General features: G+C 33.0%; 1 protein-coding gene across 1 annotated transcript; it reads right to left on the bottom strand.

The window, feature by feature from the left end:
• Positions 1–19: 19 nt before the first annotated feature.
• On the bottom strand, positions 20–27,869 carry LOC113392267 (START domain-containing protein 10-like). The gene is made up of 6 exons (XM_026628615.2): positions 27,358–27,869; positions 13,130–13,277; positions 4,487–4,619; positions 1,775–1,891; positions 1,209–1,359; positions 20–456 (listed from the first exon to the last, which is right to left on the bottom strand). The coding sequence occupies exons 1-6, from the start codon at positions 27,523–27,525 to the stop codon at positions 97–99; spliced, it is 1,077 nt and encodes a 358-aa protein (XP_026484400.1). The 5' UTR covers positions 27,526–27,869; the 3' UTR covers positions 20–96.

Consider the following 27,869-nt stretch of genomic DNA (forward strand, 5'->3'; position numbering starts at 1 on the left):
GAATAATTTCTTGCGTAAAATTAGCCGAATTTAAGTCGACCTTGTATGTCTGAATTAACCATTTACAATTTATTTCTCTATTTAGTGAAATATAAACTAATCCTCTCGACCTCTACTGAGACTAAATCGACGATGAAATTTAAACGATTTCCTCTTTTCATGCTTCTCTTCGGAACTTTTACCATCTACAAGACTATCAGCACTTTTGGCAACTTGGACACTTTTTCTTCTATTTTTCATGGATTTGACCAATTTGTAGAACTTGCCTTTTTTCTTTGTCGGGTCAAGCGAGAGTTCTGAGAATTCCTCCACTTCGACACTAAACTCAGATGATATGTCTCCTAAGTCTTCAATACTGTGGCTTTCCGTCTCCTTTACTTGGGGTACCTCTAATTTAGTCTTTGAAGTATTTGGCTTCGGTTCTGGTGGTGGTGGCGGAGCATCGGGGTCAATGCACTGAAAAAAACCATTTACTTGAAACTATCTATCTATTCATTTTTGTTATATTTTTTGTAACATATTGTAAATAAAAAATCACATTTAATAAAGATGTAATCACGACTATAATTTATTTCATCGAACAAGCCACTAAATGGTTCTCTCATTTCTATAATACCGTTTTAAAGTAGCCTCGACAATTCTTAAGCCTATATTAAACTTTCTTGAAAAGTAATTTATACTCTCGAGCGATTGATGAACGTCACTCCATAAAAAGTTTTCTCTTTAGGCAGTTTCTTCTCTAATCCCGCAAATTTATTCACGGCCAAAACTTGGGTTTTAAACATTTCAAATACAATCCAACAAATTGGATTCTCAAAGTAGTAGTAGTACTTGGTATAATAAGATTTTCTTTTCCTATGAATATCTCTTATTTTGCGAAAAATACTTCGAAGGACGTACCGTAAAAGAAGCTTAAGCTGATCAGCTCATATATAAAGAAATGACTAGTTGTTCATTATCATGTAATGTTTAATACTTGATTTTGTTGGTATCGTTCAACTCAAATATGCATTTGATAGCTTCTTTTCAATATAAAGATCTATTTGCCTAATAATCGTATCTGTGGGTGGACAAAGATTTTTGTGACGTGATGTTGTGTGTGTGAGAGCGCACCAAATGTACACGTACTGTTTATGTGAGTAAATTTCCATCATGTACTGCCTATTTTGTTTATTTATTTTCCTAAATAATGAGACCTTGTTACTTACATCTTCTAAATTAATCCGATATGGTGGGACCTGTTCAGGGTGTCTCCAAGGTTTGTAATACGGCGTATCTGTGAGTGCCTTCCACCCAGGGTAACGACGAGCGGCGGTGTGTAGTTGATTCACCAAGCGGGGAGCTAGCTGAGCAGTTACTCTGTAATTGAGTGTCGTGTAAATTATAAAATTGAGTCTTGACATAGTGTCATGCAGCTGTACGTTGTAAGTACCAGTAAACTGTGATGTGCAAGATTTGTATTCAAAACCCAAACAAATTCAAACCAGATAATGAAAACCCTGAAGATATTAATTTTCAAATATTTTGTATGTATTAAGCAAATAAGAATATAACAAGTTATATTAATAAATAAAAACATATTATTATTTTAAATATATATATATATTAATATCGAACGTCATTATGTGTCTAACATTGAATACCGAACTTCAAAAGGATTCGCTTGATGTACAAAATACAAAATTAGCATTTAAATATCTCAAGTAAAATAGTAAATAATATAAAAATATATAAAAAAGAGCGCTAATGTAATACATAAAAGCTAATCGCTTACCTATTTACCAACCAGGCAGGCAATGCGCCTCGAGGATCAGAACGAGACACATAGCCGAGCCAACTGCCTGGACTTTCTCGTCTTCGTACAACGAAACCCGTCAACAAAGAAAGGGCTCTGAAATATAACGTCGCTATTAATTTAATTATTAAATTAAATTTCTGGTGAAATGTCAAAGTATTAATCTAAGTTCCCACAAATTAGGTTTTAGAAGCAATTTTAAAAATTATAACTGTATTTTAACGGCATATTATTAAGTATCTATTAATATGTGTATCTAATAACAAACCGGAGTTGTTGATCAAGAAAAGTTAAATAAAGTAATAAAAACATTAAAATATTGCTATTTTTTTTTAAATGTTGCCGATTTAGCAATCCATTAGCGATTTATCAATGTATATTTTATCTTACACCCACCCACCCACGCATTGGAACAGCGTGGTCGAATTAGCTCCAAAATTAGTCGCCTAAAAAAGGTCTTTGTCATCAGGAAATAACAGATGAAGGCATACTATACTTTTAATCCGTTTCTGTCTAAGATATCAATGCTGTATATACCTAACCGAATTCGGCTACGGCAGCCAATCAAAAGAGACTAAAGATATGTAGGACATTACTCTAAAAAGCATTGGTTAAAGTCAAAATATAAAATATATTATAACAAACTATAAAGAGAGTAGTATTGTCATAATATTTCAGACGTAACCAGAAATAATAAAAATGAAATTCAATCAAGCAAGTATCCGTATGTCAACTTTCAGTAGGTATACACTTGATTCAGTAGATATGTAAATAAAGCATATATATATTTAGTTTACCTTCTTTTTATAAAATGGAAAGGATTTATTATACTTTACTAATTTAATATCCGTCATGTCTTCGCATCAATGGTATATATGGTTATTTTTGAAAAATTGAGATGGAATGGCCCCGTGGTTAGAATACGTGCATCTAAACCGATGATTATATGCCAAGCCTAGGCAAGCACCACTGAATTTTCATGTGCTTAAATTGTGTTTATAACTTTTCTCCTGCTCGGTAGTGAAGGAAAACATCTTCAGGAAACGTGCATGTGTCTAAGGCTTTAGCCCAGCAGTGGGTTATCAGCAGAGTTTTACTTTGTAGAAACTATAATACAATCCAGATATAGCCAAGCGATGTATATGTATTTGTACCTACGTTATTAATATAATATCTGACTGCACGCTACATCTTTCGAAAAACTGGAATTAAATGTAGGTACACTGAGCGAAACTTGGTACAAAAATCCTACATGATATTATACTTTAAATAACTCTAATAACACTCTAAAGCAATTTGATATCCGTTTATGTAATTAATTCTTTTCAATAATAAATATATTCCAACTAATTACTAAAACAGGAAATTTATTTATGAATATTTATTTTATTATTACAATTTAGTTTCAAAAATATGTTGAAATCTTTTTAAATGATTGATTTACATGTTTATTGTGTTCTTTTTAATTTTATATTATTAAGTTAAAAAGTTATTTAATTTTTATTAATCTGAGATTTTTGTTGAAAAAATAAACTGATATAAATTACACAGATCATAAAATAGCAAATAACTTTTTTCTCATTCAGCCTCATCATATCCCAGCACAGATTATCAAGGCCGTGACGGATTGACGCACGCCATAATACCGTATCTTATCTGTGGAGTGGCGAGTCCGAATACGCTAATGAGAAGTGAACATTCAACCCACAGCAAAAAAGTAATTCAAGTTTCAAATATATACTTTTTCATTGCCTTTATGTGAGTTTTTTATATTCATCTCGTTTAAAATAAACACTGCAATGCTTTTAAATATGCATAATATTAAAGTTAAAAAAATTATCTTTAATAATGATGTATATTTTTTATTAATATTAAATTATATCATTGTTAAGTTTTTACCATTATTGTATATTCTTATTTTGTACTCTGTAAAATAAACGAGGATATTCTTCTATTCAATACATTTTATTATAAATAAAAATAACCGTCTTGCTTTTGAACAGCCAGAACAACCAGATTATAGGTAGATTTTTTCAAAGCAGTGGTAACCTTCAATGAGGCATTCCCCCTTACCCCTTCGGAGGGAACCGAGTCATGGGGGTTTTAACCAACTAATGGCCGTCGACGGCTCGATACGGATCTGAAAAGCTGTTGGATCGTATCGATATAACGCATACGCGGGCTGCCATGCTGTGATTTATGAGGAACGAAAGTGATCTTACCCCTCCGCTCTACTCGCTAGTGCGTGCGGTAGCGCGAGGCGATACTGGCTGGCGTTTTAAGCCTCGGGCTGTGAGAGAGCCGAGTAGGCCAACGCCTTCGTCATTTCTGTCAAGTAGGGTCGGCTCTATTATATTCCCGTTCCGCCATTGCTTCACTTTCGATCTTACACATATATTCGCCGAAACAACTATGATTATTATCTGTGTAAGCGGGAAGGTGACTAGTGAGTTTCGTTCGACATTTAAAATTCGAAGGAATCTCTTTTTTTATCTCGCTAGAATAACTCTTTACGCGTTTCCCTCACGTAGAAGCTGGGGCGTATGTGGGACTGCCGGTGCTCAGAACGCCAAGTGTGCCCCGGTACACCGGAATACCCACTAAAAACAGCGGTACCCTCTCCGTCTCTTCGGGATCGAACCTCAACCTATCATAATCATAAAAAGTTAATAGGATTAATTGTTTTTTTACCTGACAAACCCTTTTCTGGGCGGGTAATCTTTGTGGAAGACAGAATGGTTAAGGATCATCTTCTCGTCGCCTGTGTCCAACCACGAGCGCTGCAGCACGAAATCTCTGTTCTTGAGCGGCGCTGGACACGACACTAGGACAAATTAAAATAATTTAAACATTAAACAATTCAATGTCGATGTTAATAACAGAGAAGTAATAGCTCTTAAATGCTCTTAAGGATTGAGCAAAGTTCTTCTCGCATATTGAGGGAAAAGGTTGATTTAAATGAGACAAATTATAATTACAACTTAATCACATGAAATCTCAGTGGTTCTTGTTCAGATTCTTCTTCAGATATCTCTTCTTAGAATATCTCTATTCTGGCCAAAGAGATCCATATTCCTCTAGCGAAGCTCTAGTAATAATAATTAGTTGGTTTAATGGGTTTACTTGTGATTAATTTCGGTCAAAATATATAAATAAACTTAAAAAAAAAACATCCTTATTTAAATACTAATCGTTGCAGGCGTTCTATTTATACATATATACAATAATTTAATTTATAATTTTATAAAATATGATTTTGATTTAACTTAACTAGCACTTAGACACAACATGTAATCAGAATCCTCTATCTTCTAATTCCATTTAAGATACATTTTATGGTAGCTCTTAGTATTAATAATTGTCATTTTGAAGATAAATAAGTATAAATATTTATTATTGTTTTTCTAGTGTTCTTATTTCGTAAATATTCTTCAAATGTAAATAAATGTTGTATAGTATTTATTTAAAAAGTTATACTTTATATTCTCGTTTCAATGTCAAAATACTGTTGACAAAGATAAACAAATCGATTTGTACATAATTACTCACCACTACGAAATGATTATTAGTAAAGATAAGTAAAGATAATTGTAATTAATTATTAATTAAAAAACCAATGATAGCTTCATTGGTTTTTTAATCGTCGTTCAAATGGTTGTTCGAGGACGAAGTAAATTTGCATAAAACTTACTAGCGTAAGGGCGTAATAGATGAATTAATTAATACGGATATTATTTCCTTGAATTTCATTAAGCATAAAATTTATAAACAAATGATTTCTATGTTACTATTTTTCGGTACCGCGTACAGATACGAAAACAAGGAAAGAAAATACTTACATTAACTATAGACAAAAATTCTATATGTGCTAGAAGATAACGTAGAATTGTACTTGCTTAAAATTAATTAAAATGTAAGTACGAAGAATAAAGCCAAAAAGGACAAGTTAAATTGGCTCATGCACAATGAACTTGGAACGTGTACTCGTAGATATAATTTTTGGTTAGGTATGTTTCCCTAATCACAAACTCAAATAGTTTAGTGTAAATCGATTAATTTATACGTATCAAATTAAATCAAAATATACTTCATTCATTAACCTATGTTCTATTTAATATCAAATTACGGTACAGAATTGAATTGGGTTCGGAATGCTCTCATGGTCCTATCGAGAAGAAACGGCATGGAACTATTTTCTGATATTGAAGTTACATAGGTAATTAAATACTAGTAAATTATTATTTATTCGTGAAAATCATCGAATTTTGACCCCACACTTCTTCATTATTAATCACAGTTGTATTAACATAAAAAATAATGAAAAGTCGTGTAGTTGACGTCTGAGGTTGCTGGAATTCCCACCAGCTCGTGACCACTATTAAAACAAAACTATTAACGCGGTTAAAATTCGAATATAAAGTTCATACTTTATATTCGATTTTTTTTTTTTGTTATAATTTTAATTAATTTCATAATTAATTTTATCCTTTTTAAAATTATTAATTTAAAAATAATTTACGACAATAACAAAAAATAAACATGAATAATTTTAAATGCTAAATTTTTTTTTATAATAAATTACTATAACGAAAATTATAGCAAAACCTGAAATGAATATTCTCATGTTTTAATATTTTATAAAATACAAGCTTCTTGACCCGACATCTTACGGGTGATTTTTTTTATCATTAAATCAGGTTATCCGATCCTCACCAACTTGGTCCTGGGTTCAATGACATGCAAGCGATTCGAATTAGATATATTATTTTAATTATTATTGTACTGCGAGTTGCTAATAAAAATAATATTACTAAAGAAGTGTTTTGTTATTTTTTACTTAAAAATATATAGTACAAAATGTATATTATACTTTTATTTTACTTTTAAATAAACAATAAATGTTCGGGAAGGTTGGGCTTCATCAATGCCATTCCCAATAGGTATCCCAATATCTATCCCACTCCTTAACTTCTGAATTTATATCTAGGTAATTAAGTTTACGAAAAAATAATGAGATCTCCCAGGACTTCAGTGAATGTGGAGGGGTGGGATGTGAAATATTTATTGTTGCTCTATTTCTCTACCGTCTTTATAAAAAAAACCTGCCTTATTTTTCAGGTAACAAAGACATGATTAGTATAAGTAGAAATTGCTGTGTCAACTGTGCTTACTTCTTTTATATGGATATTAATAAAAAAATTTAAACATTAAAATAAAAGACTTAATTGTCTTTTATTTTAATTTTTAAATTATTTGCAAAAAAAGGGTCCGTCTTTTTAAATTTTTATTTTATTACATTTCTTCTAATTATATCGTATTTAAAAAAAAACATAAATATTTAACAATATAAATGGTTTGTTTCTTACTTCATACAATATGTCACAGCAAACAAAATATATTAAAACATACATAGGTAAATAAATCAATCGAGATGAAAATAGCACGATCTCTCTATATACTCAACAAATTGCATTGCAGGTTCACTTGCGGGTTTTGTGACCTGATTAAAAACTCAAACAATAGCAAGGAGATTTTGTATTATATATTTGTTGTGGCTTGCATTGTGATCATCGCCTCGAATGTAAGGTTCATAAAATTCAAATAAGGTTGTTAATTTTTAAGGGGGCTTATGTATTCGTTTGTTTTATAACGAACTATAGGTTTCTTTTTGTTCACCATAAAACACAATCGGGTTAATACGGTTATTAATTCTTTTATTTGTATCATGAGGCTGTAAATCATTTTTGATTCAATATCTCACCAATATTTAAATATGTTTATGTGAAAATTCACGGAAATTTAAAACGTACGTATCGGTACAATAACAGATTTATTATTCAGTATTAAAGTTCGAAAAAGGGTTTTTTTTTTAAAGAAGCATTTCAAAATCGAATTCTTCGGACTGCTTGTTTTTCATCAATTTTATTAGAAACATTTAGATTTTGCCGCTGGGCTAACGATGATGTCCTCCTGATCAATTTATGCCGCGGCGGCCATTACCAACTGAATAGGAGATATAGCGCGCAAATGTATGTGCACACTTAAGTGCATACGCTATTCCCTCACACCCATAATTTGATATCCTATTACAAGACTTATTTTTGTTCTTTTCTGAGCCCGATGGTAGTATAACACTAGAATCTCCATTACAAGTCTTTCATTGAAAGTCTTCGCAAAAATTTCCTATAAATTTAATTAATATGCAGTTTTATAAGTTAATCACTGGACCGACAAGGCCAGCCACGAAAAAAGGTTGTATGAACAGTTGATTTTTGTTAATATTTATCTACATTAACCGTCTCAGTAAATTGTTATTCAAAATTTTCGTCATTATAGTTTAGTTCTGTTTTGATTACGCTTAAATGGACCATTATCTAAAAATATTAACTTTGAAAAAAAAGTTATTCTTTCGTCAGTGTTGTCAGGCAGTTATAGTTATAATAAAATTTTTGTAATACATTTACGTACGTACACGTAGCAACGTTAACACAATACGCATAGCGCAAATTACATTAGCAGGCGCTGAATAAATAGTATATTGGGGACGCACGTTGTCCCGCTCTGCTTTAGCAGATTGGACCTTCGCCCCAATATACGCAACCTTAATCCTAAGGTCTAGCGTGCCGAGAGGATGAATGGCCGGAGGGCATCCGGTCGCAAGCGTTAAACAAAAAAAAAAGGCGATATGGAAAATACACTGAAAGGTATAACTCCCCAGGTGGGCATCGGCAATAGCCGTCAACCCCACCCGGAGTAGGTCTCCGGCAAGAGCCCCGACTCGAAATCTGGGGGGGGGGCACATACCGCTGATCCGCACGCTGAGAGCGTCAAGAGCCGAGGAGGAGGCTCCACCCGTTCTCGCAGCCTGGAGTGGATGGCTGTGAGAACCGACAACGTGCAGGCGAGGCCCGATGGCCGGAAACGCCTGTGCGTCAGAAAGGAGGAAGGATCGCAGGGGTCAGAGTCGACCAGCGATGTCCTGCCACCCCCGAAGGTGCCTAAGACACGGTCGAGGAGAGGTAAGTCGCGGGTCGACAAGGCCAGACCTGCGATCAGGATCCAATTAAAGAATCCTAAGGTGAAGAAAGCGGTGGCACGAGACAGACGTGGGCGATTTTCCCGCCCGGACACGCCTGTCTCCAACGCTGCCGGCGCTGGGGAGGAGGGGAGCGGCTGCGACTCGGACATGAACTGTTCGAGTCTCAGCCTCTCCTCTTGTGCTGAGCCCAGTAGGGCCACTGACGGGGAAACCGGGGACGAGCGCCCAGACCCCTCCGCGGCTCCGGCTGCCACGAGAGTTGGGGGTAGCCTCCCTGGACCCGAGGTCCTGCGGGCGGAGATGCAGGCACGTCCTACGGACGAGCTTGGTGCCTACATTTCCAACAGCTTGGCGGCCATTGAAAAGGTCGTAGACCGCTCCCGTAAGATGAAAGGGAGCCTCGTCTGCGACCTGCACGAGGCCACGCGCAATATGGAGGCGGCGGTCGCTGAACTCCTGCGGCGTCACTCCAAATGCGCCGACGTGGACAGGCTCGAGCGGGAGAACTCCCAGCTTCTAGCTGAATTCGCGACCGTCACTCAGCGCATCTCTGGAGCAGCTGACGGCACAGTTTAACGCCTTCCAGGCGAAACAGGGTCCTACTGTGCCGTCGGCTCCATCCAACGCTGTGGCGATGCCCAAGCGCGCGACGCCGGCAGCGACTACTGTTGCGGCGCCTGCAGTGCGAGCCCCCGTCGCGTCCAGGAAGCGTGCCCCTGCCGCTCAGGCTGGGCGCGCTCTTGCGGGGGCTGCGGCAATGCCGAGGGCTTCTGTTGCTCCACGCGATCCTGCTCCTCAGGTGAGCAGTGAAGCCGGGCTCATGGAGCAAATCGGAGGCCTCATGGAGGAGAAACTGGCCGCCTTCAGGACGGAGCTCATCCCCGACAGGGCGTATAGGCCCGCGTTGGCAGAGACTCCTCCGCCCAAGAAACGGAGAAACAGGGGGGGGTAAAGGAGGGCGGGACCCGCTCCTCCGCCGGTCACTGATTTACCACCAGTGCCCGCTCCCTCTCCCTCCTGCTCTCGTCCGACGTCTTCTGCCGTGAATTTGGCGACAGTCGCAGCCAGGAAAGCGCAACCTGGATCTGGGCCGAGCACGAGATGAATTATAAATGCAAATTAAGCAGATGAAAATTCATTGGTGCCTGCCTCGGTTTGAACCCGAAATCATCGGTTAAGATGCACGCGTTGTAACCACTGGGCCATCTCGGCTCTATAGCATAAGCAATTAGTAGTAATATACATACTCGCTTCGGCAGTACATATACTATAAACTAGTATTACACAGCGTACGCAGTGTATGTAAGCCAGGATAAAATGAAGCGAGAGTTCATGTATGCAAATGTCAATTAGAGTACTGAGGGACCCCGTCACAGCATGAAATGACTTGGAATAAAAAGACCATAACAAACTATTGGCTCATGCAATGAATGTCAGTACGAATGTGAGATGACTTAGGTAAAAACGAAATAAACTCATTTGACTAGCATTAATATTATTATACTATAAAGCGTATATTATAATTATTACTGTGTTACGAATGACTGTCTCTAAATCAAGTCACTTTCTTTCTATCAATTTTAAATTTATGAATTCTTTTAATATGAGTTTAATCGATAACGGATTAACATCATGTTGATAATGTAATGAAACAAATCTATGTACAATAATAGTTAAACTCCAAATCTACAAAAAAACAGTTTTGGTATCCGAACTAGCTTAATTTTCCGAACAAAGGCAGATGATATTACAACAATCACTCGACTATAACAAAAAATATTTAAATTTGAATTCGACAATAAATTATTACGTAAAACCCAGCGCAGCTTGACCTGAATTGAATCTTTAGTTAGTTCGGATTTTGGTCAAATCTGCTTCAACTCGCAACGTCAATAAAAATTATATTTATTTTATAGAGGTAGTTTATTTAATGAATGCATGTTCTGATTAGGTTTTCGTAAGATTATGGCAACCCTATCATAGATCAGATCTGATAATTCTGAGACTGATATGTCAATATAATTCGTCACGATTAATATTTTATGATGATCAAAGGAAGTTAAGATAATTGAGGCATTTAAATTAGCTAATCGGTAGTATATTATTTATTTATTTTTTAAATAATTATCAACTTAAGTAACAAAAACGAGCTGACTAATCTTTTGTTGGGTAATTGATGTCGTATCTTGAACACGCATCCACATGAATAACTCATTTTATGGTGGTGTGAAATCAATCCAGCAGCAAATACATTTCCAATTAATGTTGGCGTTAGGAAGTACTAAATATTATTTCATGCAGTAAACACACTAGGTGATCCCAAATAAATGGGGTAATACCAAGCAAGTGATGATTTTTAAGATATATAAAAGGGACAAAAAAATTATAGCATACATTTTTAATGATTGTTTTATTGCAGATCGTATTTGACTGTTCCAAGTATTGTGGCTATGCCATAAACAAATATACTTGAGCGAGGGAAACAATGTACGCAATTGACATTCTTTAAACGTCGATTAAAAAATTAAATCCGAAGATTTATGCATTTTCATTTTTATACATTGTTATAATTTATTAAAAAGAAAATATACCTCGTAATATCATATAGGTACTGTTGCCCGCGGCTTTACTCGCGTGGAAGTTAAATATATTTACAGATTAACTTAACATATTACATTAATTTAAGATCTATCTGTATACCACATTAGTGTGTATTTCATTCCTTAGGGTTGAATTTCGAGAAATGCTTAAATACGTATCTATTCATTTTTAATCAATAGCCCACATAATAAAGATTCATGTTTGTAACATAAAAAATGACGTACTTCCATACAAACTTTCAACCCTTATTTCGACCCTTTAAGGATAGAATATGCAGAAACGCTTATATACGTATTTACTCATTTTAAATAAGTATCCCGATAATAAAGTTTCATATTTCTAACTTACAAAATTACGGACGACAAAGTTTGTATGGAACAAACTTTCAACCTTTGTTTCACCCCCTTAGGGGTAGAATTTGCAGAAACGCTTAAATACGTTTCTACTCATTGTTAATTAGTATCACAAAAATAAAGTTTCATGTCTCTAGCCTAAATATGACGGACTTCCATACAAACTTTCAACCCTTCTTTCACCCCTTTAGGGGTAGAATTTCCAAAAATCCTTTCTTAATTTAAATCTCATGGCCCTAACTTTAATAATTTGCTCTCGGCGATAATGAATCAGTCAGTTTAGACATGTTATTTTATAAGTCAATCATCAATCAAAATTAAAACCGACGATAAGTGATAAATGAAATGTTTACGTGCGGTAAATTCAATAATTAAAATATCAGGTGCAAAATTGCAAATATCTCACAGACTCATCAACGTATTGATTTAGAACATGTTAATTTGGTGCGTAATAAATTACTGATACTGGTATTTTAACCGATTCGCTAGATTTAAACTAATATCTAAGCATTAGAATAAAAGTTACAAGAAGTTTAAAAAAATAATAAATATGCTTTCATGAAATAAGGTGAGCTGGTTTCTACTTTATCTTAGCAACATATATTTCGAGCAATTTTAAAAATTACGCTTGCCATACTTTTTAGTTCATTAAATATTTTTAAACAGAATTTATTTGTGTTATCGAAGAAAAAATGTATCCTTTTCATCGGTACAAACGTGATAGATTGAGGAATTGAATTGTAATTTTCCATCAATTAAACGGAGTTAAGTTAATAATAAACCTAAGGCGTACCAAATAAACCTATGAATATATACAATTTCCAGCTCTACTTTAATAACTCTATTTTAATATGTTACACGTTGATAATATTAGTAAAACAAAATGAGAGTTCAGTTTATATTAAATACAATAATATTATCATTATGATGTAACGCAACAAACAGCGCGTGCCAAGGAAGCGTAAAATAATTCTGTATGAAGAAATAAACTCATTTACCCAGTCGTGTGGTATTCATGAAATTTGCTTATAAGGCATAATATTGCTTTATTTCTGTGAAAATAGGAGCTGACAATCATGTAGATTAGATCAGCGTTCTGTGTTTATTTGTAACGAACAATTCTGATTTTAATCTTGATTTTATGCTATTGAAAATAAAATAACTCCCGAGGAAGCGAGGGCTGAATGTCGTGAAGCAGGACATGAGAGCCAATGGACTTACAGGATGACGCTAAAGACCGTGAAAGGTGGAGTAGGCTTATTTAGAAGGAAAACCTAAATAACCTCGGGATTAGTAAATGCCAGGCAGAAGAAGAAGATTTCTATAACTAGTTTTACTCACTCGCATAGTAACCAACATCATTATTGACATTGATATGACCTGCGTCTTCTGCTGCCAACATGTGTGTGTCCCAAACAGACCGGTACTCAGGGTCGTGAAGAACGTCGTACAAGGCGTCCGGTTCCACATCCTCAAACTCTGCAACCACCTGCAACAAATTAACATTATTCTGTCTACCAATTGTTATATGTTCAAATCTGAGAAGGTCCTATTCATTGATCATTTAGTGTATTGCCAAACTTCGTAATGTATTCAGAAATAGGTCAAATTTCAATAAAATGATGTTGGCTAGATTAGACTAGTTCTCCAGCTAAATATACTATTCTGAAGTGTCAAACGGATTATTATTCTGAATTTTATCGTCACATCTTTGTATCGGCTAATAAAAATCGTGACTCACTTTATTCACGTGACTCACTTTATAATATATAAGTTCATGAAAGCTAAAAGGTTATTTACGGTCTTAGAAGATTTTTGTATATCAGTTATAACACATACAAATTAAAAGGCATGATTTATATTAAAACATAAATTTAGTTCCTTTGGTTTCATGTCTAGAATTTAGGGTTTAACCTCTAGCGACTTTAAACACGCTAAAATACAAATTACAAAATAACACGCCATGAACATTTTTATTTCAACTTCTTTAACAAAAAAAAAAGAAAAAAACAATGCATTCTTTCGAATACTAGCAAGGGGAAAACAAAAGAAGTTCAATGACCTATATTAAAGAGGTCTGGAAGAGTTCCAAGAGGGCTAGACTATTGAGTGTCGGGGTAACAGCCGAGATTATTTCATAATAGCGTTTCATATGGTATCCACGAGATCTATTAATATCATCAGCATCCGTTATTCGTTACTGAACCAAGTTGAATCGTAAATAGAGCACAGAATTTATGAAAATGGTATTTCGTGATTTCGGTGTTCTATTTTCATGTATATTATATGATATAAATTCTTGTAAAAGAATTAATCAGAAACTTTTTTGTAATCCATAATAATCCATACATGTTAATGTATACGTATATCAGATATATATGTTTGTTCTCATTTAACGCTTGTAACATTTTTCATCACTTTCATCGCTTTGTGTTAATACGATGTTAAAACAACGTCCAATACAACCGTCAGAAATACCAAACTGAACTGACTTATTTAATTTATTTATTTTGATTACTTTCTTTGTTATGAATCGTTTAAATGAAGAGTTAAAACTATCAATTGGTCTTTTAAAACTGAGTAACCTTATATGTGTTCTCACCGAGGGGTAGTAAGATTATTCCTACTACTCTGCACATTTAACTATTTAAGAAGAATATATAAAAGCATAGGGATGATGAGTGGTTCCCAGCTACCAATAACCGTGAACTCTGGTGATTGTCATGTCAATCACCGCGTTTAAATGGGAGAGGTACTTGGTATGGTATATGTAAGCTAAAGTGAATTACTAAGGTCTAAAAATAAATGTAAATAGTGTTGTGTTAACGTAGTCAAAGCCAAAAGTATTAAATAATTGAATAAGGACTTACACTTAAACATTTTTTCAGCTGTGACAAGTCATTCTGTTATAAACATAACGCTCGTTGCAAATAAAGTCATATAAATGGAGTGTCATAAATTTAATATGATAATTTCATCTTATAGTGGAATGATATTCAGTTAAATAAATAATAATGCATCAAATGCATGTTCATAAGACCGGCCGAACCATCGTAAAGTATTGAATACTAGTATGTCGTAGCTTTTCAAATTGTATTTAATTCTTATTCGGTATTTCATATTCATTTATATCCACTGGCACTGCATAAATGCAAAACTTAATTATCATCTAAATAAATACGTCTATCTAAGCTGCTCATTTACAGCCTTCGGCTAGATTTTCAAGTTAGCACCAGCGTAGGAAAACATCGCATCTATATCGCATATAACCTAAACCAACAAAACCAGATTGTTACCAGTTTGTGGTAAACCGCATTGGTTTTATGGTATTCCCTATTCCAACCGAAGAAGGAGTAAAGACAAACAAACCTTAGTTTTATATATTTGATTTGCATATATAATATGTGATTTATTGTAGATATAATGCTCTACAAAAACCTCACAATTCATATATATTTAATGATGGCGCAGCACTGTTACTATTATATACTTTAAGTTTATTTCCATAATCTCGGTAACAATGTTGCTATCGGTGATGTTTTCGACATTCAAAACGCAATTTTTTAACGAATCAAAATTATTTGCTATACTTTATTCAAGACGCGTATCAATTATGTATAATTATTTGTTTTTTCGTTGCAGAAGCAATAGTTAAACCTCGCATTATCAATTGTAGAAAAGCAAATTGTACAATTTCAAAAAAACTTGCTACAATGCTATTCACCAAATACATCAATATAACATTTAACAACATTTACTCAACAGTATGCATCAAGATCTAAAAGTAATAGGACCTTAAAATGGCAAAGCCTATTTACATGCAGACGGAGTATGGTCATTAAATTCAGCACAGCTGAATAACTTCAGTTTTAAGCATCAGCCATTTTCAGTATCATTGTTGTGGCATACTGGACCTAATATTCAACGAGAAACATCAACCATCTATGGCATCAAGAGTCGCTCTACATAGTTTATGTATCGCATAAAAATTAAACTTGTGCTATTCCATAGGTACACTCATTGAAAACGCAATATGAAATATCAACCACACGCTATGATATAGGCTATGATGGAAATTTTACACACAATTTTCGTGGTTCGTCACCAACACCGAGGGTCAAAATTTCGCTTTGGTGAAACTGGCTTAAATTACTATAATAATTATAATTTAAAGATTTGACTCAAACAACAAGTGTGGTGAAATAAAAGCTTGTAAAAATAACCAACTTAATAGGAATCAGTCTGATTCGTTTGAGTGTTCAATCGACTTGGATCCAGAAATTGATTTAACCTTTTAAAAGGCAATCTGTTGACTCTCCGGAGAACGGTCGCAAAATCACTTCATTAATCACATTGCGCAGGCACTAGTGCCAATACAGTTCCTAAGTCCCTTAACAATCTTTACCCATTCGATTCGCAAATAAAGGTTACAATCTGTAATAAAGTTCTTGTTATTATTATTATTAATGGACCATTATGTACATAACTAAGGAACAAAGTAGATATATAAAGGTATTATAAACTACAAAACACATCAGATGTGTATTATGTACAATTAATTAACAAATTCTCACTCGCATAGTCAAGTGTAGAATCCTCATATTCAGCTTCCACGTAAAGAAAAATATGAGATTGTGATATACACGAATATAAAATCATAACGTAGATCGAACAGTTCTTATAAACTCTGAAAAACTATAACTTATATTTTTAGAACATTATTTTTTTAATCGATCGAAGTAAATGTTTTATTCCGATGTTTCAAATTTTGATAGAATGCTTTGCATATCTCAATTAATAACAATGGTTCATAAATATACACTCTCCGCTAATACTTAAAATAAGTGGATACCTACTTTATTTCTCCGAGCCACCTTAAAAAGATAATAACAATAAATTTAAATAAAAAGTGTAAATAGCTTCTGTAAGTTTGTATGTATATCTTATGTACAAGTTGTAAAATGCAAATGAACTCTATATCAAACATTAAGTTTTTAATGTTGAAAAATGTAAAAATAATTACTTTCGTTGTACCGTAAATAATATTATAACTACACGTGTTGTATGTGAATATACGCAGCTTTCGATCCAAGTTATTACCAGCAAAGCTATAAATAGAACCCTCCTCAACGTAATAACGATAAAGGTGAAAGTATTAGATTTTATTTAACCCTCGTAAAACACCTAACATACAATACTGACCTAATTTGTGTACGTAAGTGTTTTAATGTTCATTTAGATACATACGCAGACGTTTCATTTAGAAAAAAAGGGCACTGTAACATAATAATTGAATATCACAAAAATATATATATTTAATTTGATTGACGACTGAGAAAAACATCAAATTATTTTGGGTACCTAATAATCAAGGTCGTTTTAATTTATTTGTAATTGATATTATGTTTAATTTTATGTGTCTGTTGTAAACCACAAATTTGAAATAATAATAGATTAAATACATATAAAACAAAGTTTAAACATTTCACAACTATTTAGAACATTTTTCGGGATACATACTATGTTTAAAATCTACAGTCTACAGTTATTACTCCTTATCTTATTTCCTAATCTTATTTTTACTTTGATATATTTAATGATAAGGTTGCTGTTTCCTTGAAATGATTTAAAATTTAGCAAACGGTTGTTGATTTGTCTACAGTTAAATACGAGTACATTTTAACGGTTCACTTAAATAGTTACTACAAACACACCTACTTTTTTTTCCAATTTGGTTAACTTTATCTAACTTCTCCGTCATAAAATTTAAAGTCCAGTTTAAAGAGCAAGCAAGAGACTTTGTCTCCGCGACATTTATAAAGAACATGAGGTATGCTTAGAGTATTATTAGCATAACAGAAATACATACAATTGTGCCACATAATAAATATAATTGATTTGTAAATGTTAAAATGTGTAAGAAAGGAGTGTAAGAAGGGCAAATTAATTGTCACATATTTATAAATATTTTAACAGATTACTACCAAACTAATGTATTTTTTTAATAAAACAGAATTAAGTTACCTATACTCAACTACAAAATGAAATTTTTTTATCTTTTGTTTTAGTTTATACTTAGGAAACTCATTTCTATTATAAAAAAAAATCTTTATAAGGCGGCGTCCGCCCGACTAAGGGGGTACCCACTACGTTCTGAGCTGACCTGCGATCTCATAGGAAACACTCAGGACGAAAGTCACTCCGAGCCCGAAACGGCTCGGAACGGTCCGAAACGAGCTGTACTTGTACTCATAGATAGGTGATAATAAAAACATTTTTATACTGTATTCTGCATTCCGAACGGGTAGAATATTTTAAACATTTAATTTAATTTTAAAAAATAAACATAAACATAATCAGCCTGTAAATTTCCCACTGCTGGGCTAAGGCCTCTTCTCCCGTTGAGGAGAAGGTATGGAGCATATTCCACCACGCTGCTCCAATGCGGGTTGGTGGAATACACATGTGGCAGAATTTCGTTGAAATTAGACACATGCAGGTTTCCTCACGATGTTTTCCTTCACCGCCGAGCACGAGATGAATTATAAACAAATTAAGCACATGTAAATTCAGTGGTGCCTGCCTGGGTTTGAACCCGAAATCATCGGTTAAGATGCACGCGTTCTAACCACTGGGCCATAATTTTAAAAATGTCAATTCAATATTCCTATATAATTATTTTGTTTCCATTGTTGCGAATTAGTTGTCAAAATATATGACCTTTTTACACCTACGCTTAGTTTTTCCATAGAATATTGCAAGTTATGATAAATCTAATAATAGCAATGATAACACAAGCAAATTTTATCTTGATGTTGTCTTTACGCCAACAGAATGAATATTACAATACAAAAGTATTGTTTATCTTTCTCTTTAAGTTAGATTAAAAAACGTTGTGCCCGTAGTAAAATTTTGTTGGATTAAAGTAAGATAACTCCTTTACATTTTAATATAACAAATTTATATTTTATGTATATTGCTATTATTCTGATTATTCCCTCTTTTATAATGGCAATAAACTTAGCTTGTCGGCTGAATAACGTTTTAAATGTCAATTTTTTATCGTGTCTGCTTTCATTTCTACTCTTAATGTCTAATATAAAAAGTATGTAAAAGTGGAAATGATTCTTAATGTAGGATGAGAAATCTTATGATTGTTAGAATTTCATTTCGCCGATTATTTTGTAAAATATTTTGATAGTATTATTCTATTTGACTCTGTAATAATACTAATTTTAAAAATCGTATTGTTTTTCCAGAGCTAAATAAAAACATTTATATAGCTACAGTTTCACTTAGTACACATATTATATAATTTGATAAAAACTTTTTAAATCTTAGGCAATATTGCAGTTACGAAATATGTACTCGATTTTACTTTAAATAACTTCTACGGCCGCATTTGAAAGGCACGGCTTCGCAATACTGCGTATACATATCAAAAATGCAGAGCAGTCGCACTCTTGGCGATCTTTACCCCATCCGCTCCGCAGTGACGCCGCTTCGGGATCAAAATTATGCATTCAAGTAATTTGCCTACTAAAGTACGCCAACTAGTTAACTTAAGTTTTGAAAATAATTATTATTAAGTGATGAAAACAGAAACAATAAGGATAAATTAACGTCCACTAAAAATCAGTGTTGCGTTCATTGAGTTTGGCTAAGTAAAAAGAAAAATATTTGTATGCAATAAGGTTATAGTACTTTGTGGGAATCATTGTAAATTAATGACTTCACTTAGTCACCATTTTTACACAAATATTAAAACAAAAGACTAATAAACTCTTTAATACCCCTAAATTTAGTTATTTTATGACACATAGCGCCAAAAATATAATGAAACAACGTTCGAATCGGTAAAGTTAATAATCTTTTGAAAGCGTTAAATTAATTCCTCACTTAAACGCTCAACTAAGCCGTTTCAATGATCCGTTTAGTTCAATTTGTGTGGTTTTTTTTTGTTTTATTAATTCTCAACATCCATATTTCTTTGAAAGATCTCGTTGAGGCGAATTCACTGAGTCGGCGGTAATTCAACAAGGATGAGGCGGAAGATATTTTAGAAATATATAATCACTCGAATGTCAGGTCAATTCAAGGTCAACATCTTTTATTTATTTCATCTCTATCTGCCATTGGAATAGACTAAAGCTACAAATAAAAAAAGCGTACGTACTACTATTACTACGTATCAATTAAATATAACATTTTCATAAATATACTACGCTTGTAGGTATACCAAATGTAAGGCGGGAATGGATTATTGGGAACGTATATCTATTACCAGTGGTTATCATTAATATTTTATTACGTAGGTATATATTGATTTAGCATCATAGCATTTTGATCCGAAAACACGGGTTGTCCGTTAAACTCTATTTATCTCCAAATTATCTAATAAATATTTGAAACTATATTTTGGTGGCAGTACCTGTACATGAACTAAAAATCAGCTAAAAGCTGATCTCATTCTTTTTTGCTATAATATATATCTATTAATTGAAATGTATATCATGTAAGATAGTCCGTGCCTTTGTATGTAGCATTATTTTTTCACTATTTTCGTATTAAGTTAATTATTTTTATATTATAACTTTGTTAACCATAAATTAGATAATTTATTTTATTATTAATATTTAGATCATACTAATTTTAAATATAGTTCGAATTAGTAATTCTATTACTTTAAATAATTAATTGGTTTTTGTTTTGATTGTTTTCGATCATTTCTATAGTTTTAAATTTGACCATCCAAGCCCCTATGGCAAAATCAGTCTGTATATGTTTGTGTGAAGTGGATGCAATGATAATTATAATGGTAAAATAATAGTAGGTATGCTTTATAATAGATATAGTTATTTTGTTTTAACTTGTTGATATTGATACGCAATGCGGATAGATGCATGTCCTATGACAAGAATGTTTGGGTTGAATAAAAGCGTGTAACCGCGGCGATAAGGCAGGAGAAGCCAAATAGATGATTTGTGAATTTTAAAATGTGTAGAAAGGATTGCCTGTAAGAAGGGCAAAATAATTGTCACATATCTATATTTTAATAAATTACTTCCGAACTAATGTATTTTTTAATAAAGCAGAATGAAGTTACCTATACTCAACTATTAAATGTATTTTTTTAAATTTTGTTTTAGAAAATTATATTATTGTATAAGTAACAGTGCCTCCAAATATCAAACGCTTTAAATTCAGACTATTGATGTAACAAGCATTGATTTTATATTCTTGTTATTGTATATGTAACATGGCATGTTTTAAAAATATAAAATTTTACCTTAAATGAACGTTTCTAATTTATTAAAGGAACTGTTAATTATTTTTACAATTTTGTTTTAAAATAACTTAACCTAAGTTGTTAAAAATTAAAAGGGCTGTAAAAGTAAATTTATTTGACGTCAGACGACGGAAAAATTACGACTTTAATTAACCTGGGACGATAGAGATTGGTAATTAAGACCCCAATCCGCTAAGACGCACGGCTTAGCACAAACACGCTAGACTTGAACGCGAATAAGGATGAAGTACTCGCAGAGGGTGCGCTCTACTGAAAGTTTATAATTATAAGGTACAACATATTATTTTAAAATAAAGAGCAGTATTTAAAAAAGCTACATTGAGTAATTAAAAATGTAATTCCATTTGAAAAATATTTTAATGTTTCAATACAAAATCTTTCTAATATTTCGGAATGCTTGTTATTTTATTTCAGTAAATAAATAAATTTTGAAGAAAGAAACGATCTCGAAATTAATGATACTATAATTATAATTACTCAATTTTAAAAGATACACATCTCATGAAATAAAATCAAATAAAAGCTGTATTCCAGGGCAAGAAAATAGTTGCATATTTTATTAAACACATACATATATATATACACATAGGGAGTGGAATAAAATTAAAATCAATTCCCCTCTTCTCTCTTCTATTAAAATTCCACGCTTAATCTGATCTGACAACCCTTGTCCAGTCGAATTGCATACATTTTGTGATGCTTCTAAAGCTGCCTATGGAGCGTGTCTATACGTTAGATCCACCAACTCTCAAGGCCAAATTTCCATGCGACTGCTGTATGCTTAATCAAAAGTGGCGTCTAGTTAAGCCGACGACAATTTCACAGCTCGAGTTATGTAGAGCTCTACTCGCTTCTCGTCTTTATAAGACGGTTGTTGAGTCCTTGAGGTTTCCCATAACACGCAGTTTTTACTGGTGTGATTCTACCATAGTTTTAAGATAGCTACACGCTAGCCTATTTAAAAATGTTTGTTGCAAACAGGATTGTTGAGATTACAGAGTTTACCACTTCATCTTATTGGCGATATGTACCAATCGATGTCAACCCCGCTAACCCTTATGTCTCATGGTACTAGCGCCGAGACTCTTAAAGGTTCGCAGTTTTGGTGGTCAGGCCCTACCTTTTTATAACAGCATGACTCAACGTGAACTATCTCAATTTACACTTAACAATTTGCCAGAAATAAAAACCTTTTTAATAAATTTAGATACACCTGTAATTAATATACAAAATTTTTCGACTCTTTGCAGACTAAAAAGAACTGTAGCATATATTTTGAGAACAATTCATAATTTTAAATATCCAAAATCCAAGCTAATAGGTCATATATCAATCAATGAACTAAATAAATCCTTTTATTTTATATGTAAAATGTCCCAAGCACAATTTTTTCCCAACGAAGTTAAATTATTAATTAAAAATTAATTAAAAAGACCTTCAATAGGGGGGTGGCTATGTTAGCGCCTGAAATAAACAGCATAGCAACCTAACTCACCTACCACGTATTGTATACGCATGCGACCACATATTACCGTTCTAGACGGTACGCACACAATAATCATGTTATGCACATCTAATTGTTACGAAAAGGTCGTCGTTTTCTCCATGTCATTGTACAGACGCTTTTAAATTCCCAACCTATACGCACGTCCAATAAAGAGCTGTTAATTTTAAATGCATCGAGTTATCTTTGAACTCATCTTATACAATACAGCTACTACACTAAATTGATGTAATAATTTAATAATATTTTTATTTATTTCTTCAACAAATTTTACATAAAATACATTTAAGGTGAGTCAATGTTTTTATTTTATAGTACCGTATTCTATTATTTCTTCTATTATGATTAATGATATTTCGCACCCCGCATCTATTTATTAAGAAAAATGATAGAACTCGTTTTCATAATCCTAACCTTTATCCAAGACATCAAATCAAAATAAATTATGTACATATATGCAATAAGAAGATAAACAATTTGTCAAATAGGATATGGATTTTCTTATTTAAAAACTTATTTATTCAATATATTGACATGAAATGCTTAATTCAATACGAACTAAATTATTAAAGCCCTAAAGATTTTCTACTAAAGATTTTCTAAGTAACCGACTGTACAAGGCATATTAATATGTGTGTGAACGACGACAATCTGAAACAACCGGACAATGATCAGGCGAAGGCGGTGTGCCGACTTTCTGACTCTAGGTGCTACTAACATTAATATTAGCCCAATCGTTATTTGAACCCAGGATCTCCGGTTTTGCAGACTTATAAACATAGCCTCTAGACCTAAGAGGCAGTGAAAAGACATTAACACAATCATAAAATATTACAAAGTAAACACCTAAAATATACGACTTTGATAAAATCATATTCTGATTTTTTTCTTTATATGATATATATTTTTTTATAATTTAAATCGTGTATCAAAAATACATTAATAGACAAGGCATATAACACAATAATATTAAGTATACATTGATTCCATACAAGAGTACAGAGATTGTTACTGGTTCTTCTCGATATATAGTCTTATTTCAATTTAATCCTATAAGATGAGGTTCAAAAGTATTCCTAAAAAAAAGCCTATTTTATATCATAATAAAGGAATTTTGATTTTGAAAATGTTTTCTGATAAGTCTTCCGTATATGCCAATCCAATCCAGATTGGTAGATTAATAATAGAAAAAACCTTTTTTTTCTAACACAGTATCTTATTCAGTTCTTAGTTGAAAATGCCTGCAGTTACATTGGAATGAAAGTTCTAATTTCTTTTGAAGAATATTTCCGAAGCTAATAGAAGGCGTCTCGGCTCAGCTGAGTGGAGGAAAACTTTGTTTTTCCTCACTCAGAAATATTAACTATGTTCATTCAAATAGTTGTTTCTGCTGCAAATAAAATAAAGCTCTGTTTTTGTTTTTATTTCAAAGTTATAATACATTATTTTTCAACTTCTCTATTTTATTGACGAAGAGTCGTCGACTGCATTTTTTTAGAAAAACACTTTAGTGTTTTTTTAATATTTATGTTGAAACATTAAATGCATGATCAAGTACTTATTGCGTAAAAATCATCAGCGCAAAAATATAATAACTTTTTGTGTTTTTATGACAAGATATAAAAAGGGAGTGAGCCAGAAATAACTGTCTCGTGGAATATAACTTTAGTCCCTACAGTGCATTAAAAAAGCATAACTAAAACTATTTTTTCATAGCCCATTAGCCGATGCCGACCACTTAGCATCCAGAGGAGTTTGGTTGTCTGTTATTAAATGTATCGAATAAAAACATTCAACGATATAAAGAAAATATTTTTAGCCTCGTCTTAGCAGCATACAATAATACCTATTTATGTTAAAAAGCGAGAGTTTCGTTTAATATAATTAAAGTTAGTATTTTTAAGATTATAAAATATATATATACTAGCTGTTACCCGCGGCTTTGCTCGCGTAGAATATGAATAATTGAATATATTTAGAAATTAACTTAAAATATTACGTTAATGTAAGACCTCTTTGTTGGCATTGGTGTGTATTTCATAGCTTCTAACTTCAAAAATGAGGGACTTCCAGACTAACCTGTATACGAAATGTTAATCCAATTTCCCTTCTTAGGCGTAAAATATCCAGAAACACTTAAATAAGTATCTACTCGTTTTTAATCAGTATCCCAAAAATAAAGTTTCATGTATCTAACTTAAAAAAATACGGACTTCCATACAAACGTTCAACCCCTATTTCACCCCTTTAGGCGTAGAATTTCCAAAATTCGCTCCTTAGTGTCTTAGTGTGTGGGTGTCATGATATGTTAGTTTATAAGTGTACAGCCTAAAATATAAGTTTTATGTTTCAAGTTAAAAATTACAATACTGTAATACATAAAAATGACAATATGTGTACCAAATTTCATTTAAATCGGTCCAGTAGTTTTGGCGTGAAAGCGAGACAGACAGACAGAATGACTTTCGCATTTATAATATTAAATATATAATAATATATAAATATAATTATATATATATATATATATATATATATAGTATGGAATAAATATGGATTTGCAAACATATTTTCTGAGGTGTGTTTTCTGAATAATTTTAATGAAATGCAGTAACACAATTTTATTCAACTTTAACCTGCAAACCTAATTACGAACTAAAAAGAAACCAACTAAAAATAAATGAAACCTAAAAGTAACTATTCAATTGAAACTAACCTGCCTAATAAAGTGCGAGTCGGACTCGTGGACCGAGGGTTCCATATACATATTTATAGGTATGTAAATAACTCATAGATCTACTAAAAGGGAACGATGCTTGAAGATATTTTTCCATTTTTTCAAGTTTTTTTAATTTTCCAATGTAAGCAGAGCTCTGCTCCTAAGCAAAATGTACGCAGTGTGGAATCAATTTATATTGGTTTATTTTATAAACAAAAATAAAAAAATCATGATTTTCAGTTTTTTTTAAGTTTATTGTGCTATAATTACTATATTCATGCCAAATTTCAAGTTTCTAGGACTACGGACTTTCAAGAAAAAAATACAATTCCCGTCTATTCCCTATCCCTTGGGAATTCCGAAATATCCTAAAAACAATTTTTAGTTGTTGTTATAACCTACTTGCATGGTAAATTTGAAACCCCTAATAATTATAGTTACGGAGATAGAGCTACTTTGGTTCGAAAATATAAATCCCATTTATTCCCTATCCCGTAAGAATTTTGAAAAATCCCTTCTTAGTGCACCTCTAGGATAATCAAGGTATACGTGTGCCAAATTTCAAGTCTCTAGGTCCAGTGGTTTAGGGTGTGCGTTGTCTGTCAGTCACCCAATCACTCAGTAACGGAAGAGTTTTATATATATTGATATATATATTTTAGTTACAGTATACAGTACAATTTACAAATCAATACTTTCATTGTAAATGCCTGTGATACGCTCATAAATAATCACGTGTCACCGTTCTCTCGAAACGAAATATCTACACAAATCATGTTGAGTTGGACTCACATCCTTTATTCCGTTTAATCTTTGTAATAAAGTTTATTTTCACTCCCACCTTTGTATACTTGGAACAGGGTCAGTTTCAAGTTTTTAAATTAAATTAAATTGTTGGTTCACCGTAAGTGCTGGCTTACACGCCTGTGGTAAAATACATTTAAGTGTATAAAAGGCTTATATAAAGCGTCCACGTCACACTGCTACTTCCTAATAATATAAAAGTATTACTTTTGTTAAATAAATCTTTATTTAAGGTTTTGTTAAGAAAATAATATTTTAGTATTTTTAGAGTTGCATAAGTTGAGATCCTTCTAGTCAATAATATATGTGTATAGTTACATCAGGGTATTAGATGATGTCAGCTCCCAATTACCAAAATGTTACAGTACGAGGGGTGATCCAAAAGTAATGATGCTTTTTTAGGATTTCTACAAGAGCTCCAAACTCCATGTACCCAAGGAGTGAGCTAGTGTAATTTAAGGACTAAGGTATACAAAACATATTGTTACGTTTCATATACCACAGTAAACAGAACATAAGTTGGTTACGTTTTAGCAAGATAAGACTTGTTCATAACTAACAAACTAACGCTAACTTTTCAAACAACCCCATTTCCCACATTTATTTATCAATTTGCATAATGTTTTTTCTTAAAGTAGATAGACAGTTAAAATATGATACTAGGGGAGACTCGTTAATTTGTATATGAACCTTCCATTACTTATATGTCTATGTCCTTTCTTGGGATTCAACCTTATAGCATACGTAATTTCATTAATTTCGATTCAGTGGATTGGTCGTGACAGAGCGATAGACGAACAGACAAATGGACAGGCAGAGCTACTTTTGCATGTATAACCTCAGTAAATATAAATATAATCAATAAAATATTCTAAATAATTACAATTTAATTCAATCGACCTGTTTTACCGGTATTCGCACAATGAATAAAGTCCCAAAATAACATAGACTTCTCAATATTACTGTTAAAGTTACGGTAAAGTTAACTAAATGGAAAGGGTATAATAATGAGCCTAGCCCAGTCTGTCCCTGTCTCCCGGGAAATGAGCTAAAAACTTACATTTTAAACACAAAGGAAATTATGAAACTAGACATTTGCCATTTGCATATTACGTGTCGAGTCGCGTCATGCTATTTTAATTGTTATGAAGCACACCGAAAGTGAAATATAGATTCGCCGCATTTTTTTTAATTTAAAGTATAATTAAATATGTTTTTACGTATACAAAACAAACCTTAACGGTGCGGAGGGCTCCGTGAGCGGCGTCTTCCGCCCAAACCTTGACGCCGTCCTTTTCGTACTCCAGATTCCATCCATCATCAGAACCAAGAAGATGTTTCAAGGTTTCAAAGTCTGTGTCGTCAGCTACGCGAGCCTCACGCGTCCAACCCGCGCCGCCCATCCGCGCGGCATCACTCGCCGCCAGAACGGATAAACTGCCACCAATTTCTCTGAATAGTCGATCGTACAGCCCACCAACGATACGTTTATTATAGCCTCTATTTACATAACCATACGGGTCATATTTCTTCTCTTGTCTTATCTCGCTGTACGCACATGCGCAATGTTAGGCGCTTTTTTCGACCGCTCGAAAGGTTGATTGTTTGTTCTATATAATGCAAACTGAGAATGGTTTGAAGCGTTTAAGCTCTAAGCGAGTGCTGTCACGAGCCTCATGAGCTCTTTTTTAATTACCTCGCTGTAACCAAACACGGTGAAAATCACGTGAAGCCAGATTTTTACGTT

This window comes from Vanessa tameamea, chromosome 10 (assembly GCF_037043105.1).
Source record: "Vanessa tameamea isolate UH-Manoa-2023 chromosome 10, ilVanTame1 primary haplotype, whole genome shotgun sequence".
In the NCBI taxonomy this organism is placed as follows: domain Eukaryota; kingdom Metazoa; phylum Arthropoda; class Insecta; order Lepidoptera; family Nymphalidae; genus Vanessa; species Vanessa tameamea.

Excerpts from the sequence above, each read along its gene's own strand:
- LOC113392267 (XM_026628615.2), bottom strand. The coding sequence starts at position 27,525 with ATGGGCGGCGCGGGTTGGACGCGTGAGGCTCGCGTAGCTGACGACACA. Across the intron at positions 1,360-1,774 it reads CCTGCCTGGTTGGTAAATAG|AGTAACTGCTCAGCTAGCTC; the intron begins GTAAGCGATTAG and ends ACTCAATTACAG. Across the intron at positions 457-1,208 it reads ATCGGATTAATTTAGAAGAT|TGCATTGACCCCGATGCTCC; the intron begins GTAAGTAACAAG and ends GGTTTTTTTCAG.